At 37.6% G+C, this 27,704-nt stretch overlaps 1 protein-coding gene across 4 annotated transcripts in view; it reads left to right on the top strand.

The window, feature by feature from the left end:
- CTNNA1 (catenin alpha 1) overlaps positions 1 to 27,704 on the top strand; it is a 311,490-nt gene that overhangs the window by 146,369 nt on the left and 137,417 nt on the right. For all 4 annotated transcript variants that reach the window (XM_025924622.2, XM_086702905.1, XM_086702902.1 and 1 more), the window contains exons 2-3: positions 13,450 to 13,556; positions 15,769 to 15,964. In XM_025924622.2, the coding sequence (XP_025780407.1) occupies positions 13,452 to 13,556; positions 15,769 to 15,964 (301 nt within the window). In that variant the 5' untranslated portion in view covers positions 13,450 to 13,451. The remainder of the gene's footprint in view (positions 1 to 13,449; positions 13,557 to 15,768; positions 15,965 to 27,704) is intronic.

The raw sequence follows: 27,704 nt of genomic DNA, 5'->3' as shown, positions 1-27,704 counted from the left end.
TTAGGGTTTCTTAAGTAGTAGTGTAAACTATAAGAATAGAATGGGTCCAGTGTATTTAAAAAATATATATGTGTATATATTAAATAAATATATATAATTAAAAAATATATATTTTAAATATGTTTAAGTAATCTCTACACCCAGTGTGGGGCTTGAACTCAAAACCCTGAGATCAAGAATCTACGTGCTCTTCTGACTGAGCCAGCCAGGTGCCCAGGGCCCAAAGTATTTTTAAATTGGGAAAGATAAAGACCCAAACCTCTAATGCCTTTGATTTCTTTGCTTATCTTCAAACCTTATTTTTTGTCATTTAAATATTTATCTTCTATTTTTCACTCATGTTTGTTCTTGGAAGTCGTCAAGGTTCTTTGTTGCCATTGTCTCCTCTTATAGCCTGAAACAGTATCCTTCCCCCCCCCCCAACAAGAGATCTTCAGTGAGGACTCCCTGACCTCTTGGGGACTCCCTCCTGGATATTCCTCTTGTACACTGATGTATTACAACTATTTTCTGTTGTATTGTAACTATTTTCCTGTCTAGACTGAGCTCTTTCCCCCACCTTTTTTTTTTTTTTTTTGAAAATCTTCAACTGTATAGAAAAGTTGAAAGTAATAGAGTGAGCACTTGATTCATCAATTCACTTAGATTCACCAGTTGTTAACATTTTTCATGTTTGCTCAGTTGCTTTATATAAGCTTTTTTTGAGGCATTTGATAGTGAACTGTTGATACCAGGGAACTTCACCCTTAAATTCTTCAGCATATAATTCCTAAGAATAAGACACTGCCTTTACCTAACTACAGTATCACATGAGAAATTCTATGTCACAGGAGAAATTTTACATTGATATAGTAACATAATTCCATTTAAAGAGAAGTCCAAAAATCTTGTTGGTTCTCCCTGGGAACTTAGGAACTTGGGAGAAATGCAGACTCTTACATCCTACCCTAGACTTACTAAATCACAATTTGCCTTTTAGTAAGATTCCCAGAAGTACTTACTGATCTCATGGTATAGTCCATAGTCCTATTAAATTCAAACAGTTGTCCCAGTGATGTTTTTTATGGTTTTTTTTTTTTTTTTTTTTTTTTTTTTAATGCAGGAATCAATAAAAGGTCACATACTGCATTTGGTTGTCATGTCTCCGTAAAGTATTTCTGTCTCCCTCGTCAAATTGGCACTTTGGAAGAGTTTAGGCCCGTTTTGTAGATGCTCTACGGTTTGGATTGGTCTGATTGTTTTAATTTTTGGCAGTACTATGTATGTGATGATGTATCTTTCTGAGGGCATCTCAACAATTGTCACATTGTTCTGGTGGTGATGCCAAGTTTAAACACGTGATTAATTAGCATCTGCCAGATTTCTCCCTTGTAAAGATCCCTATTTCCTTTTGTACTGTTGGGGAGGAAGAATTTCCTTTACCCTTAAGATCCTTCTAGCTGGACTAAGAACCAAATAGACATTAGACTGATTAATAGGAGAAAATCGAATTTAATAATGCACGTAAGGTGGGGCACCTGGGTGGCTCAGTTGGAAGACCATGCAACTCTTGATACCAGGTTTGTGAGTTCAAGCCCCATGTTGGGTGTAGAGATTACTTAAAAATAAAATAATTAAAAAAAAGGTGTATGCAAGGGGAATCTAAGCAAACATGGAAATTCCAAAGACAGGCAACAAAATGCTTATATGAGCTAAGGAGAAAGATAGGGGCCTAAGGATATGAAGGAGAGAAAGACCATTAGATGGAAGGTGAAAGGAGACATTTGGAAAACAAAGGTTGCCCTATTAGTAGATAATTTTCTTAGGTAAAAATAATTTGTTAATAGCTGTCTTCCTAATACAAGCAGGCAGTTGAGGGGGAGGTAGAGAGCTTTTACTGAATCTGCTGGGTTTTGATTGCTTTTAACTCAAAATGTTCATGCCAAAGTGGCCCATTTGGAGGAGGCCTGCCCCTGGTCCTCACAGTACTTAATAATTAATTGCTGTGATGATCTGATAGGGAATTCTTTAAGAAAAAAAATTTTTTAATGTTTATTTATTTTTGAGAGGGAGAGAGAACAAGCAGGGGAGGGGCAGAGAGAAAGGAAGACATAGGGTCCGAAGCGGGTTCTGTGCTGACAGCAGAGAGCCTGATGTGGGGCTCAGACTCACAAACCTTGAGATCATGACCTGAGCTGAGTTGGCCATTTAACCGACTGAGCCACCCAGGTGCCCCTTTTTATTTATTTATTTATTTAAAAAAAATTTTTTTTTTTTCTTCAACGTTTATTTATTTTTGGGACAGAGAGAGACAGAGCATGAATGGGGGAGGGGCAGAGAGAGAGGGAGACACAGAATCTGAAACAGGCTCCAGGCTCTGAGCCATCAGCCCAGAGCCTGACGCGGGGCTCGAACTCACCGACCGCGAGATCGTGACCTGGCTGAAGTCGGACGCTTAACCGACTGCGCCACCCAGGCGCCCCGGGGTGCCCCTTTTTAATTGTTCTTTTTTTTTTTTACTGTTTATTTATTTTTGAGAGAGAGGGAGACACATGGAGCATGAGCAGGGGAGGGGCAGAGAGAGAGGGAGACAGAATTTGAAGCAGGCTCAAGGCTCTGAGCTAGCAGCCCAGAGCTGAATATGGGGCCCAAACTCACAAACCCTGAGATCATGACCTGAACCAAAGTCAGAAGCTTAACCAACTGAGCCACCCAGGTGCCCCTAAGAGGGATTTCTAATTAGTCTTTTTGTCCCTTGCACGTAGCAGGATCCTAGGATGTGGTAGATGGTCAGTGAATGGCAAAATAGATTATCACTAATGACAAAATTAGTTTCATCAGTATTAGAGACAATTCTTATTTTCACATTCAGTCTGGGTAACTTCCTAGACTCATTCCAAGTTCAGGCATCTTTTCTCCTGGCTCTCCAAGAGTACAGTCCTCTTCCTGTGGGCTTCTCCTCAGCTGTGTGAAAAATTTCTCTGCCTTTTAGTCTCATTGTTCTAAAACAAAAACCTCTTTTCCCTTTTGTCTCTCATTTCTTTTGTGTGAGTCCAGATGCTGGTTTCATCTTACTTGCTTTTTTGACCAGAGTCATTCCAGTTTCTTACGGAAACAGGGACTTCCTGTGCATCTATAATCAGTTGTCTGTTACAGTGGCTTAGTGCAGCTTTCTGAGGAACACTCTTCTGTTGTTCATGGTCTCAGCCATATGGGGTAGAAGGTAAATACAGGAATAGAGATATTCAGTTCGTACTGTATAAACACTCACTTCAGCAGCTTTGGAGCTTTTTGTTTTTTCCTTCCCTTGATCTTATGTGTTTTCTTGTTGTGTGTTCCAGACACATAGGCCTTCTCTTTCTCTAAGTCCCAGGAGATGTACTTTGTTACCTCAGCCTGAACGCTTTTCCCCCAGAAACTTACTTGCCTGACTCTTCCCTTGACTTTCAAATTTCATTTAAAAAGTTATCAAGATAGAAAGGCCCTTGAAGGACCCCATCTAATTCCATTACCATTGTCCTGGTTAATTTTCTTCCTAACACTAATATAGTCTAGTTTACTTATTTATCCTATTACTATAATGTTGTTTCATGAAGGCAGGGTTTTTTGGTTTTGTACCATGCTGTTAGGAATAGTGCATACATGGAGAAAGCACTCAAATATGTGCTGTTGGAGTTGCTGAATGGTTGACTGAATATTGTTTTTTTAGTTTTACCTTTTATCCTTTGCTTAGTGCTTTTGCTAATCATTGTGTCTCCTGATGATTGTGGAATGACAGTGTTTTCATTCAGCTGTTCTTGTGTTTCCTTACTGTTTTTGGTGCTCTCAAGAAAACAAGGAAAGGAACATAGTAAGTGATTAAAAGTTTTATTACAAAAATAATTATAATTTTTATAAAATAATCATTATCATCAAAATCGTTAAAAATTAATAAATATCTAGCCAAGTGTCCTTTTTCTCATAGATTTGTATACCTGAAAGGAAAGGGACAGCTTCTACTATGTGCCATATAAGTGCCTGATATAAAATGTATTTGGGTATGATGATCACATAGAAGTCATTGTTTAATGCAGTAGATGGGAGACTTTTTACTCTTTTTTTTTTTTTAATTAAAAAAAATTTTTTTTAACTTTTATTTTTGAGAGAGCGAGCGAGCATGCATGCAGGGGAGGGGCAGAGAGAGAGACACACACACACACAGAATCCGAAGCAGATCCTAGGCTCTGAGCTGTCAGCACAGAGCTCCCCACCTGGGGCTTGACCTCACAGACCATGAGATCATGACCTGAGCTGAAGTCGGACGTCCCACCAACTGAGCCACCCAGGCACCCTGGGAGACTTTTTACTCTGATGATGTTTTGGCTCTTATTTATTTAGTTAGTTAGTTATTTAGTCATTAATTTTTACATTTATGAGAGAGAGACAAAGTGAGCAGGGGAGAGGCAGAGAGAGAGAGGGAGAGAGAGGATCCCAAAGCCGGCTCTGCACCATCAGCAGTGCAGAGCCCCTTGAGGGGCTTGAACTCACCATGAAATCTTGACCTGAGCTGAAATCAAGAGTTGCTTGCTTAACTGACTGAGCCAGGCAGGTGCCCCTATTTATTTGTTTGTTTGTTTGTTTGTTTATTTATTTATTTAATTTATAAAGTTTATTTACTTTGCTGAAACCAAGACTTGGGATGCTTAACCCACTGAGCCACTAAGGCACCCCTGTGTTTTCATACCTCTTATTTTCTTATCCCTTCTTCTTTCTTCTGCCTCTATTCCCATCCTATTTACATTTTAGAAGAAAGTGACAGGCTTGGTGGGAGGGAATTTAGTAAAATTGGCAGATGTCAGAGTGAGTCTTAATTATAAGGGTTACCTTGTGGGGTTTTTTTTTTTTTTTTTTTTTTTTTTTTGACAGTTACTGGAAGATTGGAGAGTTGAGATTCCAACATCGTGTTAATAACTCTGTTTAATGCAGATGCAACTTGGCTTCCCTGTTACTGCATTGAGAAATCCACAATCCTATATCTTGTGCAATGTGACAGTTAACCATTACTGTGGGTACTTTTAATTTTAAAATTTCCTGATTTGCATTTAAATGAATCATCCTAACATTGCATCAACTTAACCTTGCTGGTAAAAAAAAAAATGGCACGGAGTAGCATGGTAAGGATATTCTAAAGCCTTGGATTGGACAGGTTTTAAGAATGATGTGGCCATTCTGTTGTAAATGAACATTTAATGTCTTTAGAGAAGGTATGTAAGCTCTTCTCACCAATGAGGCAGTTTGCCAACAATCAGCCTCCTTGGTTCTGATGGAACTATCCTTTTATTTTCTGCTCATTGCTTCTCCATTCCTCTTTCTATCATAAAGATTGCTAGTCATACGCCTACATCTGTACCCCTTTCTGAATTTATAGCGAACTTTTGTGTAATAGCCAGGATTGCTATTTATAAGGTAATGAAGACTGAATAACTACAGTTTAACTTTTTATTTAGTTCCACTAAGCATGTTCCCTCCTGGAAAAACCTAAGGTTGCTGTAATTCATTAAGGTTGGCTAGCTCTAGTAGGTTTTGTAATAGATCTTGTGAAGGAGTGCTCTGTAAGTTAATTGGAAAACTAGAAACTGCCAACAGTTTAAAAGTTATTTGTTTAGCTACTCTAAATAATACCATTAGTTGTAGAGAAGCAGAAGATATGACAAAGATTAAGGCAGGAGCTTTGTCTTGGTAGGCTTGTAAATATTTTAAAATCAGTTTGCATAAATTCATTTCAACTAATACTGTGTCTGCTCTGCATAAAGCAGCTTGCCAGCAACTTAGGAGATATAAAGAAGCATAAGCATAGTTATCATCCTTAAACTTAAAATATAGCTAGGAAAGCCATAGGTTAAACTTGGGAAAAATTAATTACATTTAATAAAATAATTCACAAGCTGTTGAGAGAATGCAAATGAAACAAATACTAGAATTTCAGTGCTGGAAGGACTTGGAGCCTGGGATTCAACCCCCTTTATTTTATAGGTGAGAAAACTGAGGAGCCAGTAAGGTAACTGGACTTGCCCAAGTCAGAGAGTAAGTTAGTGACAAAACTAGTACCAGAAGCCATGTTCTTTCCAGAGAACATATTCTCATTAGATTTAAATGCTCTACTTGTACTTTCTGAAATCCTTTTTGGGTTGGGGTCACCAGAAGCATAACTTGGCTCTGTAGTATAGTTTAATAATGTTCGGCATCACTTTTGGCAGGGTCTTTGATTAAAGGTGCTGCACAAGGCACTCTGCTTCCATCATGGTTATTGAAAGACTTGAAAACACCCTGAATGGGTTCTCAATTTTCAAGTGTCAGTATATTTCAAGTTTTTCAATGTGAGTGAGTGATTGAGTCCTTTACGTTAACACTTTTAGCAGCCAGAGTCTGGTGAATTTTTATCGGGAGGTTGGAGACCTCCTCAGAGACATTACTTAATAGAAAGTGGAGTTCTGGAATATAGAACTGGAAGGGACTTCAGGGGAGAATCTTGTTCACTGTTTGCAAAGTCTGGACCAACAGAGCAAGCATACTACTAAGACATGTTTGTCTCACACTGTGGCAAAATATTTTTGAGTGAGTTGCTGACACTAAACTTGTGAGACTTCACATAAATATGTGCATCTCTGGGTCTTTTGAAAAAATTCGTATGATCTGCCAACCCTACATCTGCGTGATAGATAAAGAGTGCCTGGATTTACCTCTCCTGGCTTCTACTGGTGGTCTCCTGGAGAGGTCAGGTATCTTTTGCAATTTATTATTGTGCTTATACTCTACCTTTTTTTCAAGTTAAGAAGAAAGTGGAATTATTTTGTATCCCAAAGTATCAAAATTAGAAACAGAAAAGACCAAAAGGGCTTTTTTTTTTTTTTGAGAATGTTTTTATTACTAACGAGTCTGCAGATTTTTGGGGTACTCTTGTTTTTTCTCTAAGCTAAAGCTAGCTCTTTTCATGTGTCAGAGAAGCCTGTGTGTGTGTGTGTGTGTGTGTGTGTGTGTGTGTGTGTGTGTGTGTGTGTGTGTGTGTGTGTGTTTGTGTGTGTGTGTGTTTGTCCTGACTTGGTCGGTCTGAACTTCACAGGCTTACCTTGGGCAGCTTCCTCTTTGTGGTTTCTCTGGAACAGCCTTCCTTCTCTTTGGCAACTTCCTGGTGGCCTGAGACCCTCTTTCTCAGCTCAGGGCTCTCATCTTGGTCCCCTCTTTTGCTCATGAAGGCCCGAGTTGTGGATTCTAAAGCTTTAGGAGTGCATTTGTGCTGTTTGGACCTTGATTTGCTGGTTTTCAAAAGTTACCAAGTCCTCAGGCCTAGTGGCTTTCCTCAGTAGGGGTTTGACTAATTGCCCTTCCCTGGGTGCCTTCTTTTCAAGACTTTTTATTTCAAGAAAAAATGGAGGGGGTGCCTGGGTGACTCAGTCAGTTAAGTGTCCAGCTTTGGCTCAGGTCATGATCTCGAGGTTCACCAGTTCAAGCCCTGCGCTGGGCTCTCTGCTGACAGCTCAGAAGCTCAGAGCCTGGAGTCTACTTTGGATTCTGTTTCTCCCTTTCTCTCTCATTCTCCCCTGCTCTCTCTCAAAAATAAACTAACATTAAACAATTAAAATATATAACGTTAAAAACAAAAAAATGGGGCTGTTTATTTCTTTGGGAAAGTGAATTGTTATATTGTTGTACTTGTTTAATAATTAAAACACAAATGTGACCACCTGTCTACTTGAAAACTAGCTTCACTTAACTTACCTCTTGGCACCTTCCCTGTATTACCCTTACCCTTGAAAGGTTTTCTGTTTCATTTGTGTTGTTGCAGTGGCTGTGGAATGCTAGGATACAGGAATGCAGAGTCTACGGGGCAAATCATTCTTTCTGAAATGTCTTATCTGTGACATTTGATGACGTTTGCTTTAGCTGTTGTCAGCCCTTTAGCAATCTAGAGCACTCCATCTCCTAAGGTTTACTGACTTGGGCTGATCAGTTTTGTGGGCAGATAACCTTTAAAAACCAAAGTGTAGGCCTGACATAATATAAGTGTGTAGAGCAAATTTGCCCACTTTCATTGAAACAAATTTCCTGGAAACTGGCGTTCTGTGTTACCAGATTAAGCAAATCCAGATTCCTTCTGGCATCCAATCTCCAGTGATTCTAGGATGTTTTGATGCTTATATAAATCTGTGAAATGTTAGATGATGCTTGCATTAATGTTTTCAAAAATTTCTAAAATGTCTACCTGTTGTGCCTCAAGCATGCATTTATGGGAGAGGACACAAACATTTTTATATTAAAGTTGTCAAGAGTGGGCTTGTCACAGACAGGTGCAGTTCTGTCTTGTCCTGGTCATCATTTTAATGTATAGAATTTAGGTGTTGATGTTGCTTTCCATAGAGTCTAGAACTGCGCTGTCTGATGAGGTAGTCACTAGTGGTTGTTTGAATTAATTAAAATGAAATAAAATTAAATCAATTCCTCAGCCACAGTAGCCACATTTCAAGAGATCCTTCTCCCTCTTCTCTCTGTCTTCCTCTCTTATCCTCTCCTACTTCTCTCCTCTCCTCTTACCTCACCTTCTTCCCCTTCCCTTCCTCTCTACTCTTCCCTTCTCCCCTCTACTCCTACCCCTCCCTCTGTTTCCATCTCTTCCTTCATTTCTCTCTTCCTTGTGTCTCCTCTTTCTTCTTTCTTCCTTCTTCCCATTCTCCCACTTTCCATTCCTCTCTATGTATGTAACTTATATTTAGTGTATTATATTTTTCTGAACCAAGTGAGATGAGAGTAAGTTGTAGACATCATGCCCATTATATGTAACAAGGACATAACTACAGTATAATTGATGAAAATATGAAAATTTGACACTGATACACTATTACCTAATTTAGAACTTACTCACATTTTATCATTTGTCTCAATTTTTTTTTCCTTCAAGTACAGTTTCATTCCAGAGTTACTACATTTAGTTGTCATGTCTCTTTAGCCGCCTTTAACCTGGAAGAATTTCTCAGTCTATCTTTGTTTTTTTCTGACCATGACATTTTTGAAGACTGTAGCCAGTTAATTTGTAGAGTATCCCTCACTTTGAGTTTGATGTTTCCTCATGACAAGATTGGGGCTAGTTTTGCTAGGAAGGAAATAGCAAAGTAATGTGTCCTTCTTTAGTGCATTCTCTCAGGAGGTATATGTTGTCAATTTGTCCTATTGGAGATGTTGATTTTGATCACTTGGTTAGGTGGTATCTGCCAGGTTTTTCCATTTTAAAGTTACTCTATCCCTCTCTCCCTTTGTGATCAGTAAATAATCTGTTGGGAATTAGCTTGAGACTATGTAAATATTCAATTTCTTAGAAAACTTTCAGCCACTTGGTTTAGCATTCTCTGATGATTCTTCCCTGAATCAATTATTATTATGATGGTTTGTAAATGGTGATTTTTTTTCTGAATACATTATTTCTTCTACATTTATTAGTTTCTTATTGTATGGAGGAACTTTTCCTTCTCCTTTATTCATATTAACCTGGTCTCTCAGATTCTAATTTTATTGAGTGGATCATAATCTGTTTAATCTTCACAAAAAATTCTCTGAAGGTAATGATTGTCTTATTTTACAAATGAGGAAGGAAGTTCAAAGTCGTTAAGTGAAAATCAAATATACCTCTTGATGGTATTGTCCTTACATAAAGATGTAAAGATTACAAAATAAAGATTCTGCTCTTTTTTATTATAAAAGTAGCTTTTTAAAATGCCTGTATAATTTTATAGTATCAGAAAATACAGTTAAGCACAGAGAATGTTAAAACTACCCATTATCCCCAACTCTTAGAGATAACACCATTGTTAATATTTTGGTTTATATATCTAGATATTTTTATTCCTTTCTGTAGTTATACATTACATAGTTTTGAAATCTCTTTATCATCTTCAGTCATATATATTTTGAACATTTTCTCATAAACTTCTGTAACATTTCCCCCATTTTTTTTAGATGAGAAATTTCAGGTGTACAAAGATGCTAAAATAATAGATCTAAAAACACCTATCCTCTACCTAGGTTTAATAGTTATGAGTGTCTTTTCATAATTCCTTGATCTCTCTATGTATATATTTTAACTTTTGCTGAACTATTTGAAAGTTGCAGACATCTTTATATTTCACCCCCTAAATATTGTAGCATGCATCTCCTAGAAAGTCACTTTTCTACAGAGCTACAGTTTCATTATCATACCTGTGAAATTGAGGAGTAATTCTGTAATAACATCTAATATTTAATAAGTGTTAAACATTTACCACTTTCCTTACAAATGTCTTAATAGCTGCTTGTTTCAAACTGTTGTCCAGACAGGGTACATGTATTGCATGAGATTCTTATGTCTCTTGAATCTATTTGTCTAGAATAGTCTTCTCACCTTCTCCCTCCAAGTACTGACTTTCTGAAGAATTAAGGGCTTTTTATCTTATAAAATATGCTACATTCTGAATTCGTTTGTTTCCTTATGGTGTCGCTTAATATGCTTCTGTATCCCCTAGAAACTTGTTTCTTATGAACTTGAAATAGGATAGATTAGGGTTTTTTAACCTGCAGTGCATTTGGATTGGAAAAATTTTGTCTTTGTTTTCACTATTAACAGGAATTTAACATTTCCTTCTGTTATTAATGTAGATAACAAACTACTTTTCATTTGAACCTGTAACTTTATCACCAGTAGGAATCTCAGTGCTTTTCATATCTGTAGTAATTATAACATGATACCATGAAAACAAGTGCATGTTCATTATTACTTTGAAGTAGTCATCAGACTTCCTGCCAGGTTTTATTTAATGTTAATAAAGAAGCACATGTATTACTGTTTCATTCATTTGTTTGTAATGTATCTTGATAACCAAATTTCAGTACGTATGTTTCCTTTGTAATCCTTTGAAGTGTGTTTTAGGCATTTGAAAAACATTCTAAGAAAGGGCCTTTTAGTTGAACTATCTAATACAGAATCCAATACTAGCTACAGGTGGCTCTTCAACAGGTGAAGTGTGTCTTGTTTGACTTTAAGTGTGCCCTGATTGTAAAACACATCCCATATTTGGCCACTTAGTACTTATGTAAAATATAACTTAAAAAATACTGAATATATGCTGAAATATTTTTTTGGATATATTGTGTATAGTCACATTTCTTTTTAGGCCCCCCCCCCTTTTTTTTTATTTTAGAGAGCGAGAGTTGGGGAGAGGGGCAGAGGGAGAGAGGGAGGAGAAGAGAGAGAAAATCCCAAGCAGGCTTCACATTCAGCACGGAGCCTGATGCGGGGCTCCTTCCCACAACCCTGGGATCATGACCTGAGCTGAAATCAAGACTCGGCTGCTCAACTGACTGAGCCATCCAGGCACCCCTCTTTTTAGTCTTTTAATATTGTTACTAAAAAATTGAATATTACCAGGTGGCTTACATTGTTTTTCTATTGGATAACGTTGGTCTTTAGGTTTTACTAGACTGCCAGAAGGTTTGATGGCACTGAAAAAGGTTTTGAGTTCTTACATAGAGGCTTCATTAGACTCTGGTTAAACATTTTTGCAGTAACACTGCAGCTCAGTCACACTGAGGCTCTTGAGAAACATTTAAAGCTTTTTTTTTTTTCATCAAGAGTACTTAATAGGTAATACAGAATACTTTAAACATCTTCATATTGGGAAGCATATAATATTAAGTGTTTCATTATCAACGATGCTAAGTTTAGTTATTTGTTTAAGAGGGTGCCCATTAGATCTCAAATTTCTAAAGGTATGTCTTGGCCCCTTGTAATTGGTAACCTGTTAAGTTATACTTTGGCACCTTACAAGTATCCTGTTCCCCCAGTAGCCTTTCACTTAATGGTGTTAATATCCATTGATAATCTTTGCCTGAATCAGTTACTACATTGGGGTTTGCAAAATGTTCATTTTCTAATTCTATTCTACCTTCACGGTAAAGAAATTCCCTCGCCACCGTCTTTTTCTTAAGAGGATCTTTATGGTCATAGGATATCTTTTTATGTACCTTCCTGCCTGCCTATCAGTCAGGCAGTTGTAGTCATTATATTTTTTGATACTCAACTTGTCAGAAATTTGCCAATGGAACCTTTGTTTCCTCTGTGTTTTGATAGGTGAGTCTTTGTACCCTTCTTTGCTTTCTGCAGAATAGGATAACTCAGAGCTGGAGTAACTTCCCTCCCTGCTTTTTTTGGAGGAGTCTTGGTTCCCTTTAATGGAAAGTGGCATTTAATAGAAATAAAGACCTGAGCAGTGAGAACAGTGTTTTTGTTTTTTTCCCTCTAAATTTTTGTAAACATTGTTTTTAAGAGTGGTACAGTATTGTGTGATCGGTTGTGTGCTTTATTTAGGGATCTCTTTGAAATTTGTGCTTTATTATGATTGTATGCAGTGCTGTTGTGAACATCATTGTATCCAGCTTTTTCCATGCACCTTAATTTTTTCTTTAGAATAAAATTCGGGAAATGGAATTTCTGGATCATAAAACACCCTCTTCTAGGGTTTTAAATATCTGTCAAGTTGGTTGTCTGAAAGTTTGTATTTGTGTTTACCTCAGTTATGTACCTCACCTTTTTTCCTTTTGTCTTTAAGGCACTACTTGAAAAAAATTTTTTTTAACATTTATTCATTTTTTGAGAGACAGAACGTGAGGGGAGGGGCAGAGAGAGGAAGTCACAGAATCCAAAGCAAGCTCCAGGCTCTGAACTGACATCACAGAGCCTGACATGAGGCTCAAACCCACAGACCACAAGATCATGACATGAGCTGAAGTCGGACGCTCAACTGACTGAGCCACCCAGGCGTCCTTTAAGTCACTACTTATACAAGCAGTCACTAACTGTTGGGTGTTTTCATTGAAGTCTTCCCCTAGACTTAAAGCCTCTAATGGAAGTTTACCTTGACACTGATACATTGATATTTGACTAAGTGCGACTCGAAATTTCTTCTGGCTATGAGTGATAATAGCTGTAGGTGCAGAGGGCAGCAGACTTAAGCATTATGTTTTAATAGAGTAAGACAAGATGTTCTCTAAGAATCCATCAAAAAATGAAGGAGTTATACCTTTTAGGTAATACTGCATTAGAAATGTTATGGAGTATGAAAAATCAGAATCAGGCCTTCATTCACTTTGGCTTTTCATCCTGCTTCTAAGTTGTTATGGAAAAACTAGAAATAGACCTGGCTTGGTGCCAGAGAAGCCCAAAAGGAAAAGCTCTATGTGTTTGGAAGTGCTTCTTGTGGTACCTCTACTGTTTATAAACTTGGCGTCTGAAAGTGTAAGAGGTTAAGAGTTACTGGGCCCTCTTGTACAGGCTAGTAAGAATTTTTCCCCCTCTTGTGGTGAATGTAGCTTTGTTGTTATAAAACTCCTTTATAAAAGTAGAAGATTTGTTATATATTTCATGTTTGTGTTTGATGTTTGCCTCACTTTGGCCTTTTGTTTCCTTTTCAGAAATGACTGCTGTCCATGCAGGCAACATAAACTTCAAATGGGACCCCAAAAGTCTAGAGATCAGGACTCTGGCAGTTGAGAGACTGTTGGAGCCTCTTGTTACACAGGTAAAAATCTGCAAACAAATACATAGGTGTAACATGGTTCCATAGTAGTAGTCCTGGGAAACAAACACAGAGCATGGTTACTTAATTCAAAGCCTTATTTTGAGTGGTTGAGTTTAAGTTGATAGTATTTAGACGATTTGGCACCACTAATTATTTAAATATTGATGCATGGATTCTTTTAACCCTATAGGAGCACAGTTACTGCCATTTTATTGAGGCTTATTGGCATTAATCGGGGATTAGTGGTATGTAATGTAACTTACCAAATGTTTGTATTTTGTAGACATTTTCTTGGCATCACTCTTTCCTTGTAAAGTTACAGGTTATATTCAAGAAAGATGGCCTTCCTTGACTGTGAAGTCTCTTCCCCATGCTTAGGGTGCCTGGGTGGCTCAATTGGTTAAGTGTATGACTCTTGGTTTTGGCTCAGGTCATGATCTCACGGCTCATGAGTTTGAGCCTCAAGTCGGGCTCTGTGCTAACAGTGCAGAGCCTTCTTGGGATACTCTCTTCCTCTCTTTCTGTTTCCGTCTCCCCCCCCCCCCCCCCGGCCCCCAAATAAATAAATAACAGACTTCTCTTTGTCTAGGAACAGTTAGTTGGTAATTTGAGGGTGTAGGTTTGGTTATGTTCTGTTAGAAATACGAATATCACTTTGTGATGATCTTTCATTAATTGTTAGCAACTAGTATAAAAAATACGTATACACACGTATATATACATATGTATTTATATATTTTAATATACATGTAGGAGAAGTGTATGGTAAGACTCAGGAATAGGTACTTTATTGGAGCCCATCCACTGTAGCTCTCAGCAGTTCTTTTGTGTGGCAAGCTACACTAATAACAAATGTTTAGTCATCTTCAACCTACAGATCAGCTGGTATTTTATATATATATATATATATATATATATATATATATATATATATATATATTTTTTTTTTTTTTTTTTTTATTATTAACGTTTATTTATTTTTGAGACAGAGAGAGACAGAGCATGAACAGGGGATGGTCAGAGAGAGAGGAGGACACAGAATCCGAAACAGGCTCCAGGCTCTGAGCTGTCAGCACGGAGCCCGATGCGGGGCTCAAACCCACAGACTGTGAGATCATGACTTGAGCCAAAGTCGGACGCTCAACCGACTGAGCCACCCAGGCGCCCCTGGTATTATATATATTAATGATAGTTAATATTCTGGGACTTAAACCATCATCGCAGTAGGCTACTTTGGACAGTCCTTCCTTTCTTTCTTAAGAGCTTTTACTAATTAATTGCTGAGAGTTTTATGAATAAAATGTGAAACAATTCAGAAGCAAGTTACCTTAAAACATTTTGCACAGGTTGAAAACTGGACAATGTGACTTCCATGTAAAGCTAATAAGTTCATTGTTAATCTCTTTCTGGAACTACTACTAGTACTTCTTTTTTAAATGTTTATTTTATTTTTGAGAGAGAGAATGTGCATGCCCTGGGGGAAGGTAGAAGAGCGAGAATCCCAAGCAGGCTCTGCACAGATAGCGGGGCTTGCTCCCACGAACACTGAGATCATGATCTGAGCCAAATCAAGAGTTTGGACCCTCAACTTACTGAGCCACCTAGGCATGCCTCTTCCTGGAGCTTCTTGATGACATGTAGAGATGTCTAACATGTTTCTAATCAGTTTTTAATATGTAAAATGAAAGTAAAAACCTAGTTGTCATGTTTGAAAAATTAAAATATTTTTTATCTTGCACATTGAGGTAGCTAAATTATTTTAGGACCTAACTTTAGTGTCATTGCAGTATTTCTTTTTTTTTTTTTTTTATTTAAAAAAAAAATTTTTTTTTTCAACGTTTATTTATTTTTGGGACAGAGAAAGACAGAGCATGAACGGGGGAGGGCAGAGAGAGGGAGACACAGAATCGGAAACAGGCTCCAGGCTCTGAGCCATCAGCCCAGAGCCTGACGCGGGGCTCGAACCCACGGACCGCGAGATCATGACCTGGCTGAAGTCGGACGCTTAACCGACTGCGCCACCCAGGCGCCCCGCAGTATTTCTTAAATATGGAGAGAGTATGTGTTATTTGTTAATGCTTAGTGGAATTCATAAATGTGATGTTTCATTTTGTTATGAATAATTTATTTTCCCTGTCTTTAAAGATGGTAGTCTTTCTGTTGTTTTCATTTTAAACGACTGCAGTTTAATTTGTAAAAATGAAACTTTTAGGTTACAACTCTGGTAAACACCAATAGTAAAGGGCCCTCGAATAAGAAGAGAGGCCGTTCTAAGAAGGCCCATGTTTTGGCTGCATCTGTTGAACAAGCAACTGAGAATTTTTTGGAGAAGGGGGATAAAATTGCAAAGGAGAGTCAATTTCTCAAGGAGGAGCTTGTGGCTGCTGTAGAAGATGTTCGAAAACAAGGTAGGTCAATATTGCTTTTAATATAGAGAGAGGCAGACTTTTTTAGGAAATTAATCCTTGAAAGTGACCTTTTGTGGTCAGTATTCTCATTGTTATGCTTGCGAATTGCTCAGTAACTTATAATATTAAATTATTGGAGATGTATTAAGTTGTACTGCCTTTATTTTTAATCAGGAAAGATGCTAACAGAGGAACAGTTTATTTGGAGTATCTGAATTGACTTCTTTTGGGTTTCCCAAGTAATTGTTGAGTCTTAAGAAATGTTCTAACAACAGTTTAATAGGAAATAAATGGGGTAGAAGTTTACCTTTAATCCTATGTAATACCTATTTTTAGTTCATGCTGAAGACACAAAGGTGATAAAATGGAAAAATGTGCAACCATTCTGAAATTACCCTAGAAGTTGCCTCATTCTGTCAGGCTGGTGTGTTAAATTAGCCATGCGTACTGGAAGTGGTTTGAGTTTGAAATAAAAACAAATCTTGGCTTAAAGGAATCCTCTTTTGGGAAACTTAGAATTAATAAAAAGTGAAATTTGTAACCCACAGCTTACCAGTAGTGCCTACTAGAAAAACTTGTCTTTATGATGCTATAAGTATGATAAGACTTCATATCTGGAGCCTTAAATTCTTGAACCTTGTAGTTGTGTGATAAACTGCTGGTCCAGCAGGAGGACTTAAACAAAGACAGTTTTTTGTAGAGCAATTATATATCATCTAAGGTGAATTGAGACCCTACTCTGTGCAGTTGTTTTACTGACCTTTGGGAGAACCTTACTGGATCTCACTGGTGGCTGACAGTGGACGCATTCATCCCTGTGACAGTACCCAGAAAAGGGCAGTGCATTAAAAGAAGATGCTATCTCCAATTGTTCTGAAATTGTAAACTAAAAACCTTGGATGTTAAATGTTTTTTTAATTTTCAGGCTGAAGATAAATGTTTCTAATATTGCCACTGATGAGATTATTTAAATTCCATATTACTAACTGGGTGGATGTATTAGTTATCTACAGCTGTCATAACATAAATTACTATAAACTTGGTGGCTGAGAACAACAGAAATTTACTCGTTCACAGTTCTGGAGGCCAGGTACCTGAAATCAAGGTGTCAGCAGGGGTGAATCTTTCTTGGGGGCTCAGTGGAAGACTCTTTTGCATGTTTTCTCCTAGCTTCTTGGAGAAGCAGCAATGCTTGGCATTCCTTGGCTTGTCGGCTTGTCACTCCAACCTCTTCCTTCCATGTCACATGGCATTCTCCCTGTGTGTTTCTGGGTGTAAGTTTTCCTCTTTATAAGGGTATCAAACACTGAATTAGGATCCCCCCTAAATCTGTTTTGCCCTCATCTTAACTTGGTTATATCTGCAAATATCCTATTTGCAAATAAGGCCACATTCATAGGTTATGGGTGAACATGAGTTTTGGGGGGGACAGTATTCAATCCATTAGAGTGGGCTTTGAATGAATTTATTTTAAAGCAGTTGAATTGTCTAGTTCAGGATGATTTTTGAGCTTCTTGTTCAGGAAATCAGGATGGCTGTTACTTCATTGTCCTCTGTGAGAAGGTTTTGCTCTTCAGTCCTTTTTGCCTCAAAATAATATTATCAGATGAATTTTACCAAATATTGATTGAGTCTAGTAACTAAGACACTTATTTTCAAAATACATTTAATTGTTACAGGTAACTTGTAATTTCGTTCTATATGTGTTCCTTGTTTCAGAAGTTTATCTGATGTAAATTTGTAGCAATCATGGTATAATACATGCCCCCTGCCCCCCAAATGCCCCACAGTTTTGAACGCATATCTAAATTTCTGTTTTCTGGTTTTTATTTATACCTGAAAAAATTTTTATGTTGTTCTGAATTATAAGTACTTGTCTTTTCTAGTCCAACTTTGCAATTATTTATCATCATGATCTATTCACCATAATTTGCCTTCTCTCCTTGCCTTTTCTCCTTGCAAAAAAAAAAAAAAAAAAAAGCTAAAACTAAAAAATATAACTGTCTCCCATCATCATTACTGCATCAGTTATGAAAAGCTGAAGTGCCTTGCTTTTATCTGTTGGCTTACTTTTTTTTTTTTTTTTTTTAAGAATCTTAAGTAGTATGAAACCTCTCTCCTGTCATAAATAGAACAAAGTACATGTTATGACAATGGTTAAGTGCAGATTTTTTAATCAACCAAACCTTGTTGGTTATGTTGTTGAAGCTGTTTGCTCATTATTTGAAACCATGTAGTGGCATTAATATGTTTGCACATTCTTTGACAGCCCTCCCTTAAGTAAGTGGAGCCTGACTTTGATACTCTTGAATGTATGTTGGATTTAAATACTTTCACCTCTGTAAAGAATAGAGTATGGTAGAAGTGATGCTGTCTACTTTCAAAACTAAGTCATAAAGAGAGTATAGTATCTGTGTGGCTCTTCCTCATGGATTATTCAGTCTAGGGGGAAATTGTTAGTACCAGTTTGCCAAGCATGTGAGTAAGCAGCCTTGGGAGCAGATCCTCCAGCATTAGTCAGGTTTTAAAAGATGGCAGCCCTGACCAACTCCAAATTCTTGACCCTCAGAAGACTCAGCATAATAAATATTTATTTTAAGCTATCAAATTTTGGGGTTATTTGTTAGACAGCAAAAGATAATACAAACACCTTTCCCAGGTGGTCCTGAGCACTTACACAAAACTCTAACCTAACTACTCTTTTACTGCTAATAGAAAACACAGAGTAATTATGATTTATCTAGAACTTCATAGCAGATTGACTAACAGAGTTAGAATATAATTCTTTGCATTTTGAGTTTGTTGCTTATCCACTGGAACACTTCATTGTGAAAGGTTGTGTAAGAAGATTTCTTTGTTGTGAATCAATGTGAATTACATTAGTTTAGTACAAGTTGGCAAATTTTTTTTGTAAAGAGCTAAGGTAGTAAATATTTTAGACTTTACTGGTTATAAGGTCTCTGTTAACGCAATCAGTTCTACATTTGTGTTGGGAAAGTGGCTGTTGGTAATATATAAGCACATGGGCATGGCTGTGTTCCAGTAAAACTTACTTAGAAAAACAGAGGGTGAACTAGATTTAACCCCTAGGCTCTGGTTAGCTGACCTCATATCTAGGGTTTTCACAGACTGTTAAAGATAGGACCTTACTGTTTTTAAACTACTTATGTATTTATTTATAACACTTTGGAGCCCAAAGCTAAACTTACTATAGTTTTGAGTTTGTATAAGCTCTTTGCTTTCTCTGCAATCATCATTAATAACTAGAGGCTTGAATGTATACAGTTTTTCAGCATAACCTAATTTTCTTCTTGTATTTGCCCCTGAGTACATGAATAATAAACACAAACATTTGTGAGTACATGAAAACCTTACCATAATAACACTGTCAGTAGGTACAATATTCACATACATACCCAGGGCCACTTTACCTCAAGCCTAATGCAGTGGACATGTGAGCCTCCTGTGGTAGATGGGAGCCAATTATCAATTGCATACCATACAAATTCTTGTGATCTAGGGGTTTCATTTTACTGCCAGTCACCTTGAGCTAGTTGTTGAGTAACTAACTACGTTATGTGGGCTGAGGCATGTGTACCTCTTCAATGTGCTCTTTTCTTTTTTGGGACCCTTTCCACCCCTACATGTACCATGCTGATTATATCATTCTTATCTTATACTTTTTCTTCCTAGCTCTTATCACAATGGTAATTAGATAATTGGTTGTCTTCCCCTCTCCAGGTTCCAGTAGGACAGATAATTGACTATATTCTCCAAGAAGTGTGTGAGAAAAGGCTCTTGTCTCAAAAATTACAGTGAGTTTTCCTTCTTAGTGCCAAATGTAAACACAGGGTTAGGGTTGGAAAATCTTACCTTTGAAAAAATTGAGATATGATTCACATAACATAAAATTCATCCTTTTAAAGTATATGCATCTGTGGTTTTAGGATATTCACAGACTTATACAGCCATTACCATTATCTAATTACAGAATATTTTCATCTCCCCAAAAGGAAATCTCATATTAGCAGTCAGTCTTCATACATACGTATACATATATATTTAACAATACCTAAAAGAGTATCTAAATGTATTTTATGAATCCTTGAATAGTGCTCTGACAAGAAAAAGAGGGCTCTTATCTGGGTAGGCGATATCCGAGGGACAGAGATGAAAAGGCCTAAATGCAACTTGTTTGAAAAGGGCAGACAGGGGCGCCTGGGTGGGTTGGTCAGTTAAGCATCCGACTTCAGCTCATGTCATGATCTCGCACTTCATAAGTTTGAGCCCTGCTTCAGGCTCTATGCTGACAGCTGGGAGCCTGGAGCTTCAGATTCTGTGTCTCCTTCTCTCTCTCTGACCCTCCCCTGCTCATGATCTATCTCTCTCAAAAATAAACATTAAAAAAAAAAAGGACAGACATTTAAAAAAAGGACAAGTGATGGTAGGTTGGAAGTAGAGTGATGAGGAATAGCTTCTACTAGAAGAGTTTTTAAAAATCCATTAGTTACAATTCATGGTTGGATCTCAAAGGCCAAGATCAGAGACTTACTATTGCATCTTGGACATTTCTTTGTGGTCAAAGGAGAAGGCTCAAAGAACCTGAGGTACTGCTTCTGATGATAATGTGCTCAGGAAAGGGGCCAAATAGATAAATGATTAGTGTACTGGGCATTAGTGTATTTCCTGAGAAAAATCTTGTACAGCCAATCAGAGAAACCAGAGTGGGGTAAGGGCTGGGTGGTTTCTGATGAAGAGAGACTGTCTGCTAGCACACAGGAGACTGGTTTTCCTGTTTTGTCCCAGAGCTTATAATCAGGACACTTGGACATAAAAAGTAAATTAATAGCATTAGTGGTATGCAAGGAATGGAGTGGAATTGGTAGGGTAAGCATGGGATTAGAAAATCTTGCTGAAGGTGCACTGGATCTTGAAAGGTGAAAGGAGGAAGCGGGGGCAAAAGTCATCTAGTTAAGAAAACCAGTAGACTAAGCAAGATGTGCATTGGGGAACAGTTAGAGCCCTGACTGGAGAGGGGTGCTTCTAGGAAAGATTAGAAGAAAAGAGCCTGGAGCTAGATTTTAGAGGGTGGTTTAGAATGCCAGGTGAAGGAGGGAGAATTCTCAGGGAAATGATATGGAATCAAACTCTAGGGTTGGAATAGGGCTCACAGGTTCAGGTTCCAGTTCCAGTATACTTGAATATATCTAATGATATGGGACTTGCTACCTCTGGAAGTAGCTTTTTCCAGCATTGCTTTGTGTTTATTTTTATAGCTCTTTTTCTTCTTAAATTAAACTAAAATATGTCTCTTTAGCTTTCTTCCTGTTATAAGAAGTTCTGCCATCTGGGCAACACAGAATATGAGGAAAAGTGGTGTTTTCGGGAGATGAGTCTCTCAGCTATGTTCAGGAAGAGTTAAATGGTTGAGAGAGAGCCTGGAGGCAGGACCAATAATCAGGAGATCATCACAGTGGTGAGGGGTGAGATGGAACTGTTAAGGAAGGGACTGCTATTATATACAGTCCAAGGGAAGAATGGGCCAGTTGTTAACTGCCAGGTTGGCCTGAGCAGATGGCTGGTCTTCTTTATAGATAAAAATGAGGGACCTAGTATGTGAAAGATTGTAATACTTTATTTTCCTATAACTTGAATCATTTAAGGCACTGTATGCTTCTAAAAACTCCACAGGAATTACTTAATATTAGTATATTCTCTTAGAGCCATTAAGATTTTGTTACACCAGTTTTCAGTCAAATTAAAAAGATCTGTTACACCGTTTGCTTTATTTACGCTAATAAAAAGTCAATTAACAGGTTAATTTTATTTTTCTTAACTTTTAATTTTGAATCACAGGAATTTTCAAAGATAGTACAGTGGTTCAGTGGATCCTTTATTGAGTTCCCCCAGTGGTTGTATCTTATGGAACTATGGTACAATATCAACATAAGGAAATTAACAATGGCATAATATATGTGTGTAACTCTCTGATTTTATCATGTGTACATTTGTGCAGTCACCACTGCAATCATGATACAGAACTATTCCATCACCGTCACCATGATAAAGTTCTCCCTCATGCTTACCCCCATATAGTCACACCCATTCTATTTACACTACCCACCACCTCTGATCCTTGGTAACTTGCCTGTCTCCATTTCTAATTCTGTTATTTCAAGAATATGGTGTGAATGGAATCAGACAGTATATGACCTTTTGAGATTGGCTTCTTTTAGTCAACATGATGGCCTTGAGAGCCATCCAAGTTGGTATATCAGTAGTTCGTAACTTTCTGTTGTTAGGTAGTATTCTATGAATACTCCATGGTGTATATATAGTTTGTTGCATAGTAAAAGCTTTTAATTTGAGGAAGTCCACAATTTTTTGACACCCCCCCGCTTTGTGAGTCAAATTTTTGGTGTCTAAGAATTCTTCACCAGGGTTTAGCTTATGAATATTATCCCTGTTTTCTTTTAAAAGTTATTTTTAGTTTTATGTTTTACATTTAAATCTTCGACCCCTTTTGGGTTAATTTTTGTATAATATGTGAAGTTTAGGGTGAGTTCATTTTTGCCCCCTATGGACGTCCCCCCAGTACCATTTGTTGAAAAGGTTCTCTTGCTTTTGCACCCTTGTCAAAAATTGGTCAACTGTGCTTGTATGGGATTATTTCTGAGTTCTCTATTTTGTTCCATTGATGTCTGTGTCTTTTCCTCCACCAGTACCTACACAGTCTTTATTGCTATAGCTGTATGAGTCTTAGAGTTGGGTAAAATGTTTCTTCCCGCCTAGTTTTTTCCTGAATCGTTTTAGTTATTCTCTTTTGTTTTTCCGTATAAATATTAGATAAGCTTATCTGTATCTACAAAAAATCTGGGACTTTGATAGAATTACGTTAAACTTGTAATTAATTTGGAGAATATCGACATTTTTACTATATTGACCAGTATAGTTATGACCAAACTATATTTCCATCTATTTAGATTTTAATTTCTTTCATCATTGTTTACATATAAGCCTTCTACATGTTATTTTAGATTTACATTACTTCATTTTTTAAAATGTTTATAAATAGTATTTTATGTATATGTGGTTTTGTGTTTCCTTTCAAGTCCATGGCTAAATGCATATGCATTTTACCCTAGTATTAATTGTAACTTTGATACCATTTTATTTTTTAAAGAATTTAACAGTAATTATAGGCATTTTGTTTGTTAGTATAACCTTGGAATTTGTAGTGTTTAAAACTATGTATTTTTTATTCCATAATTTCCCTATTGGACTTAAAAGTTTTTATGTTTTTGATATAAATAATGCTCGAGTGAGTAAGCATGTACATATAGTGTTTTCCCCTTTATTTTATTTATTTATTTATTTATTTATTTATTTATTTATTTATTTATTTAACGTTTAGTTATTTTTGAGACAGAGATTCAGAGCATGAATGGGGGAGGGGCAGAGAGAGAGGGAGACACAGAATCAGAAGTAGGCTCCAGGCTCTGAGCCATCAGCCCAGAGACTGACGCGGGGCTTGAACTCACGGACCGCGAGATCATGACCTGAGCCGAAGTCAGACGCTTAACCGACTGAGCCACCCAGGCGCCCCTCTCCCCCTCCCCTTTTAAAAATTACATCATTAAGATATATTTCCAGGAGTAGAAATAATAGGGGCACAGATCTTTTTTATAAACTGAATAATTAAATACAACAAAATACACAAATCTGTGTACAGTTTGATGAAGTTTTACACACACAGGGGCATACATTGGTTATAGGGCTTTTAAAATGTATTCCTAGGGGTGCCTGGGTGGCTCACTTGGTTGAGTGTTTAACTCTTCATTTCCGTTCAGGTCATGATCTCATGGTTTCTGGGTTTGAACCCTGCTTTGGGCTCTGCGCTGACAGTGTGGAGCCTGCTTGTGATCCTCTCTCTTCGTCTCTGCTCCTCCTCTGCTCACATATTCTCTCTCTCTCTCTCTCTCTCTCTCTCTCTCTCTCTCTCTCTCTCCCCCTCTCAAAAATAAATAAACTTAAAACAAAATGTATTCCTAACTTGTTATCCAGTATGGTTATATCTTCAGTTTTCTAATATTCTTACAGCCTCACCAGTTACAAGGGACAGTAATTCAGAGTTGTTGAAGCAAAAGGGAGTTTATGGGCCTTTGTAATTGAGAATTCTAGAAGTAGATTGTGATTTCAGGGATAGATGTGACTGACTCGAAGGGTGTGAGGCTTTTTTCATCACTTGGCTCCGTGTATTTCATTTTACCCCTATTTCCTTCGTTCGTTAGTTCCTTCCTTCCTTATTTGAATGTAGTTGACACACAATGTTACATTAGTTTTAGATGTACTACATAGTGATTGGACAGGTTTATACATTATGCTATGTTCACCACAGATATAGCTACCATCTGTCACCATCCATTGCTATTACAGTATCATTGACTATATTCCTTATGCTGTGCCTTTTATTCTCGTGACTTTTTTATTCCATAACTGGTAGCCTGTATCTCCCATTCCCCTTCACCTATTTTGCTTGTCCTCCTTCCCCTCTGACCATCAGTTTGCTCTCTGTAGGTCTTATTCTCTTTTTTGTTTGTTTATTCTTTTTTTTTTTTTTTTTTTTAAGATTCCACCTTTAGTTTGAGGTGGTCATCTTAGCCAAAAAAGAACTTTTCTTCCTCTGTGTCTATATTTTAGTCATAGAAGGGACTGGTTAGCTTTGCTTGGGTCATGCTCAGCACTGAACCAGTTTCTAGTCAGCCTAGATCACATGTTCGCCCTAGAACAGGAGGAATGGGGGAGAGTTCTCCAAAGGAATACAGGATATAATAAATTGGCATTGAGTGGAAACAAATAATCCTTTTTGACAAATATTGGGATAATCTTAAAATTTTTTGCTTTCTTTATGGGTGTAAAATGCTACTTCCTTAATTTTTTTCTTTTCTTTTTTTTCCTTTTTATTTTCGAGAGCGAGCAATAGAGCACTAGTGGGGCAGAGGGGGAGAGAGAGAAAGAGAGAGAGAGAGAGAGAGAGAATGAATGTTCAGCAGGCCCATGCCCAATGTGGAGCCCGTTGGGCTCTATCCTACGACCTTGGGATCATGACCTGAACCCAAAATCAAGAGTTGGATGCCCAACCAGCTGAGCCACGTAGGTGCCCCGCGACTTCATTTAAAAAAATGTGCATTATTTGGGGCAGGGAGGATTGATGTTGACATGCATGTGTTATTTATGCATATATTTGGAACATAATGGTGTTTTTGGGAGTTCCTACGGCATTGGTAGGTATCTGTAAACATTCATTCTTTGTAGTTGATTGGTTCAATCCTGTTACTTTTCTTATCAGTTGGAATTTTACAAGATTCTGGAAGATTGAGACATGTCTTACTGGGCTGGAGGTGCTAATCTTTTAGATTTCCCATCACTAATGTATTGCTGAGGTAGAATTAACTTAGAGTTGAAAGTCAATACGTAAATTTGTGTGTGTCTATAATTTTTTTTAATGTTTATTTATTTTGAGAGAGATAGATAATGAGCAGGGGAGGGGCAGAGAGAGAGGGAGACAGAATCCCAAGCTGGCTCCACTTTGCCCGTGTGGAGCCCAATGCGCGGCTCGAACTCAAAAACTGTGAGATCATGATCTGACCCAAAATCAAGAGTTGGATGCTTACCCCACTGAGTTACTCAAGTGCCCCTATGTCTGTAATCTTTTTAATGATGAGACAAAATCTGGTAGTCCTGGAAAAGGTGGTTGAGTTCTGTTGAATAGAGCAAGGATTGTAGCTAAAGTCATGACTTTTACTGCATACCAAACAATTTGGTTTGAATTTCGTTCCATGACTGCCATACCATTTATAACAACTTCTCCTATATATGCTGTTGTTCACATGGTGGACAACATGAAAATATCAAGATAATTCACTGTACCCACTTCTCCAATACTGAGAAAACACTTAATAGTGAAACCAGATGGCCCTTCTCCCCACATAGCAGGAAAGTGAAAACAGAGTAAATTCTTTTACTGAATATTCTTGTCCAATAAATAGGAAGTACACATTTTAATGTTCGGCTTATGGTTTTCTCCCTTTCATGTTCATTTGTATTTAGGCAGTATGTGTTTTAAAATTTCTTTGGAGGCTTTTTAAGTTCTGGCTTTTGGATCGGTATTCCATTTCAGGTAAGCTTTGATTATAGTGCAAGCGCATCGTCTTTGAGTGGAAGTACAACTTCAATTTACTGAGAGCAGTAATGTTGTTCAGTACTAAGTCTCAATCACTACAAGAGCCATCTTTTCTGTAGAAAATGTCTTGTCAGTTTTAGAGCCAAAAAGCAGTATGTATTGGTCTACTGAAACAGTAGAGTGAAAACTATTAAGTTGGCTAGTACCTACGTGATCTTAGTAGCTGTAGTTGATTGGTGAGCATTCTCTAATGGTCTTGTTGTATAGATAACTTCTTAGCTTTTTTTTTTTTTTAATATTTAGTTTTGAAGGAGAGAGAGAGAGCATGAGGTGGGGAGGGACAGAGAGAGAGGGAGACACAGAATCTGAAACAGTCTCCAGGCTCTGAGCTGTCACAACAGAGCCTGAGGCAGGGCTTGAACTCAGAAACTGTGAGATCGTAACCGGAGCTGAAGTTGGATGGTTAACCAACTGAGCCACCCAGGTACCCCCATTCTCAGCTTTTTAAATTTTGAAAGCACTGAATTACCCAGATAAAACTTATGGTCTTTTAGGACATTGTCTTAAAGAAGGGATGGGTGGGGCGCCTGGGTGGCGCAGTCGGTTAAGCGTCCGACTTCAGCCAGGTCACGATCTCGCGGTCCGTGAGTTCGAGCCCCGCGTCAGGCTCTGGGCTGATGGCTCGGAGCCTGGAGCCTGTTTCTGATTCTGTGTCTCCCTCTCTCTCTGCCCCTCCCCCGTTCATGCTCTGTCTCTCTCTGTCCCAAAAATAAATAAAAACGTTGAAAAAAAAAATTAAAAAAAAAAAAAAAAAAAAAAGAAGGGATGGGTAATGAGGGGTTTTAATTGATGTTAATTAAGAGACTTTTTATTTTATTTTATTTTATTTTATTTTATTTTATTTTATTTTATTTTATTTTATTTTTATTTTCTTAAGAGATACTCTTCTGTTTACCTCAGTAATTGTGTAGTAAAATTGAGGATATAGATGCCATTTTCCTTGGTGCAGCTTGAATGATTTGTATATAGGGAGAAAAATAAATATACATACATGGAGAGTATTTGTGTACATATATATGTGTATGTGTGTATATATATATGTATGCATGTGCATACACATTTATCATATATATATATATTTAACATTGTGAATCTCAGCAAGGCAATTTTTTTTTTTTTTAAAGATTTTGCTTTATGTGTTTTTTTTTTAATTTTTTTTTTCAACGTTTTATTTTATTTTTGGGACAGAGAGAGACAGAGCATGAACGGGGGAGGGGCAGAGAGAGAGGGAGACACAGAATCGGAAACAGGCTCCAGGCTCTGAGCCATCAGCCCAGAGCCCGACGCGGGGCTCGAACTCACGGACCGCGAGATCGTGACCTGGCTGAAGTCGGATGCTTAACCGACTGCGCCACCCAGGCGCCCCTCTCAGCAAGGCAATTTTAAGGAAAATAATGATTTATTTTGTTCTTGACAAAAGGATATTGAGCACAAGCTGTCAGGCTCTTGAGGCACAATTTTCTCCCTGGCAATGCCTAGAGTCAGATTGAAGGAGGT

The sequence above is a fragment of the Puma concolor genome, chromosome A1, assembly GCF_028749965.1.
Source record: "Puma concolor isolate L17-30 chromosome A1, mPumCon1.1.hap2, whole genome shotgun sequence".
NCBI classification, from domain to species: Eukaryota; Metazoa; Chordata; class Mammalia; order Carnivora; family Felidae; genus Puma; species Puma concolor.
This window is presented reverse-complemented; position numbering and strand designations above follow the sequence as displayed.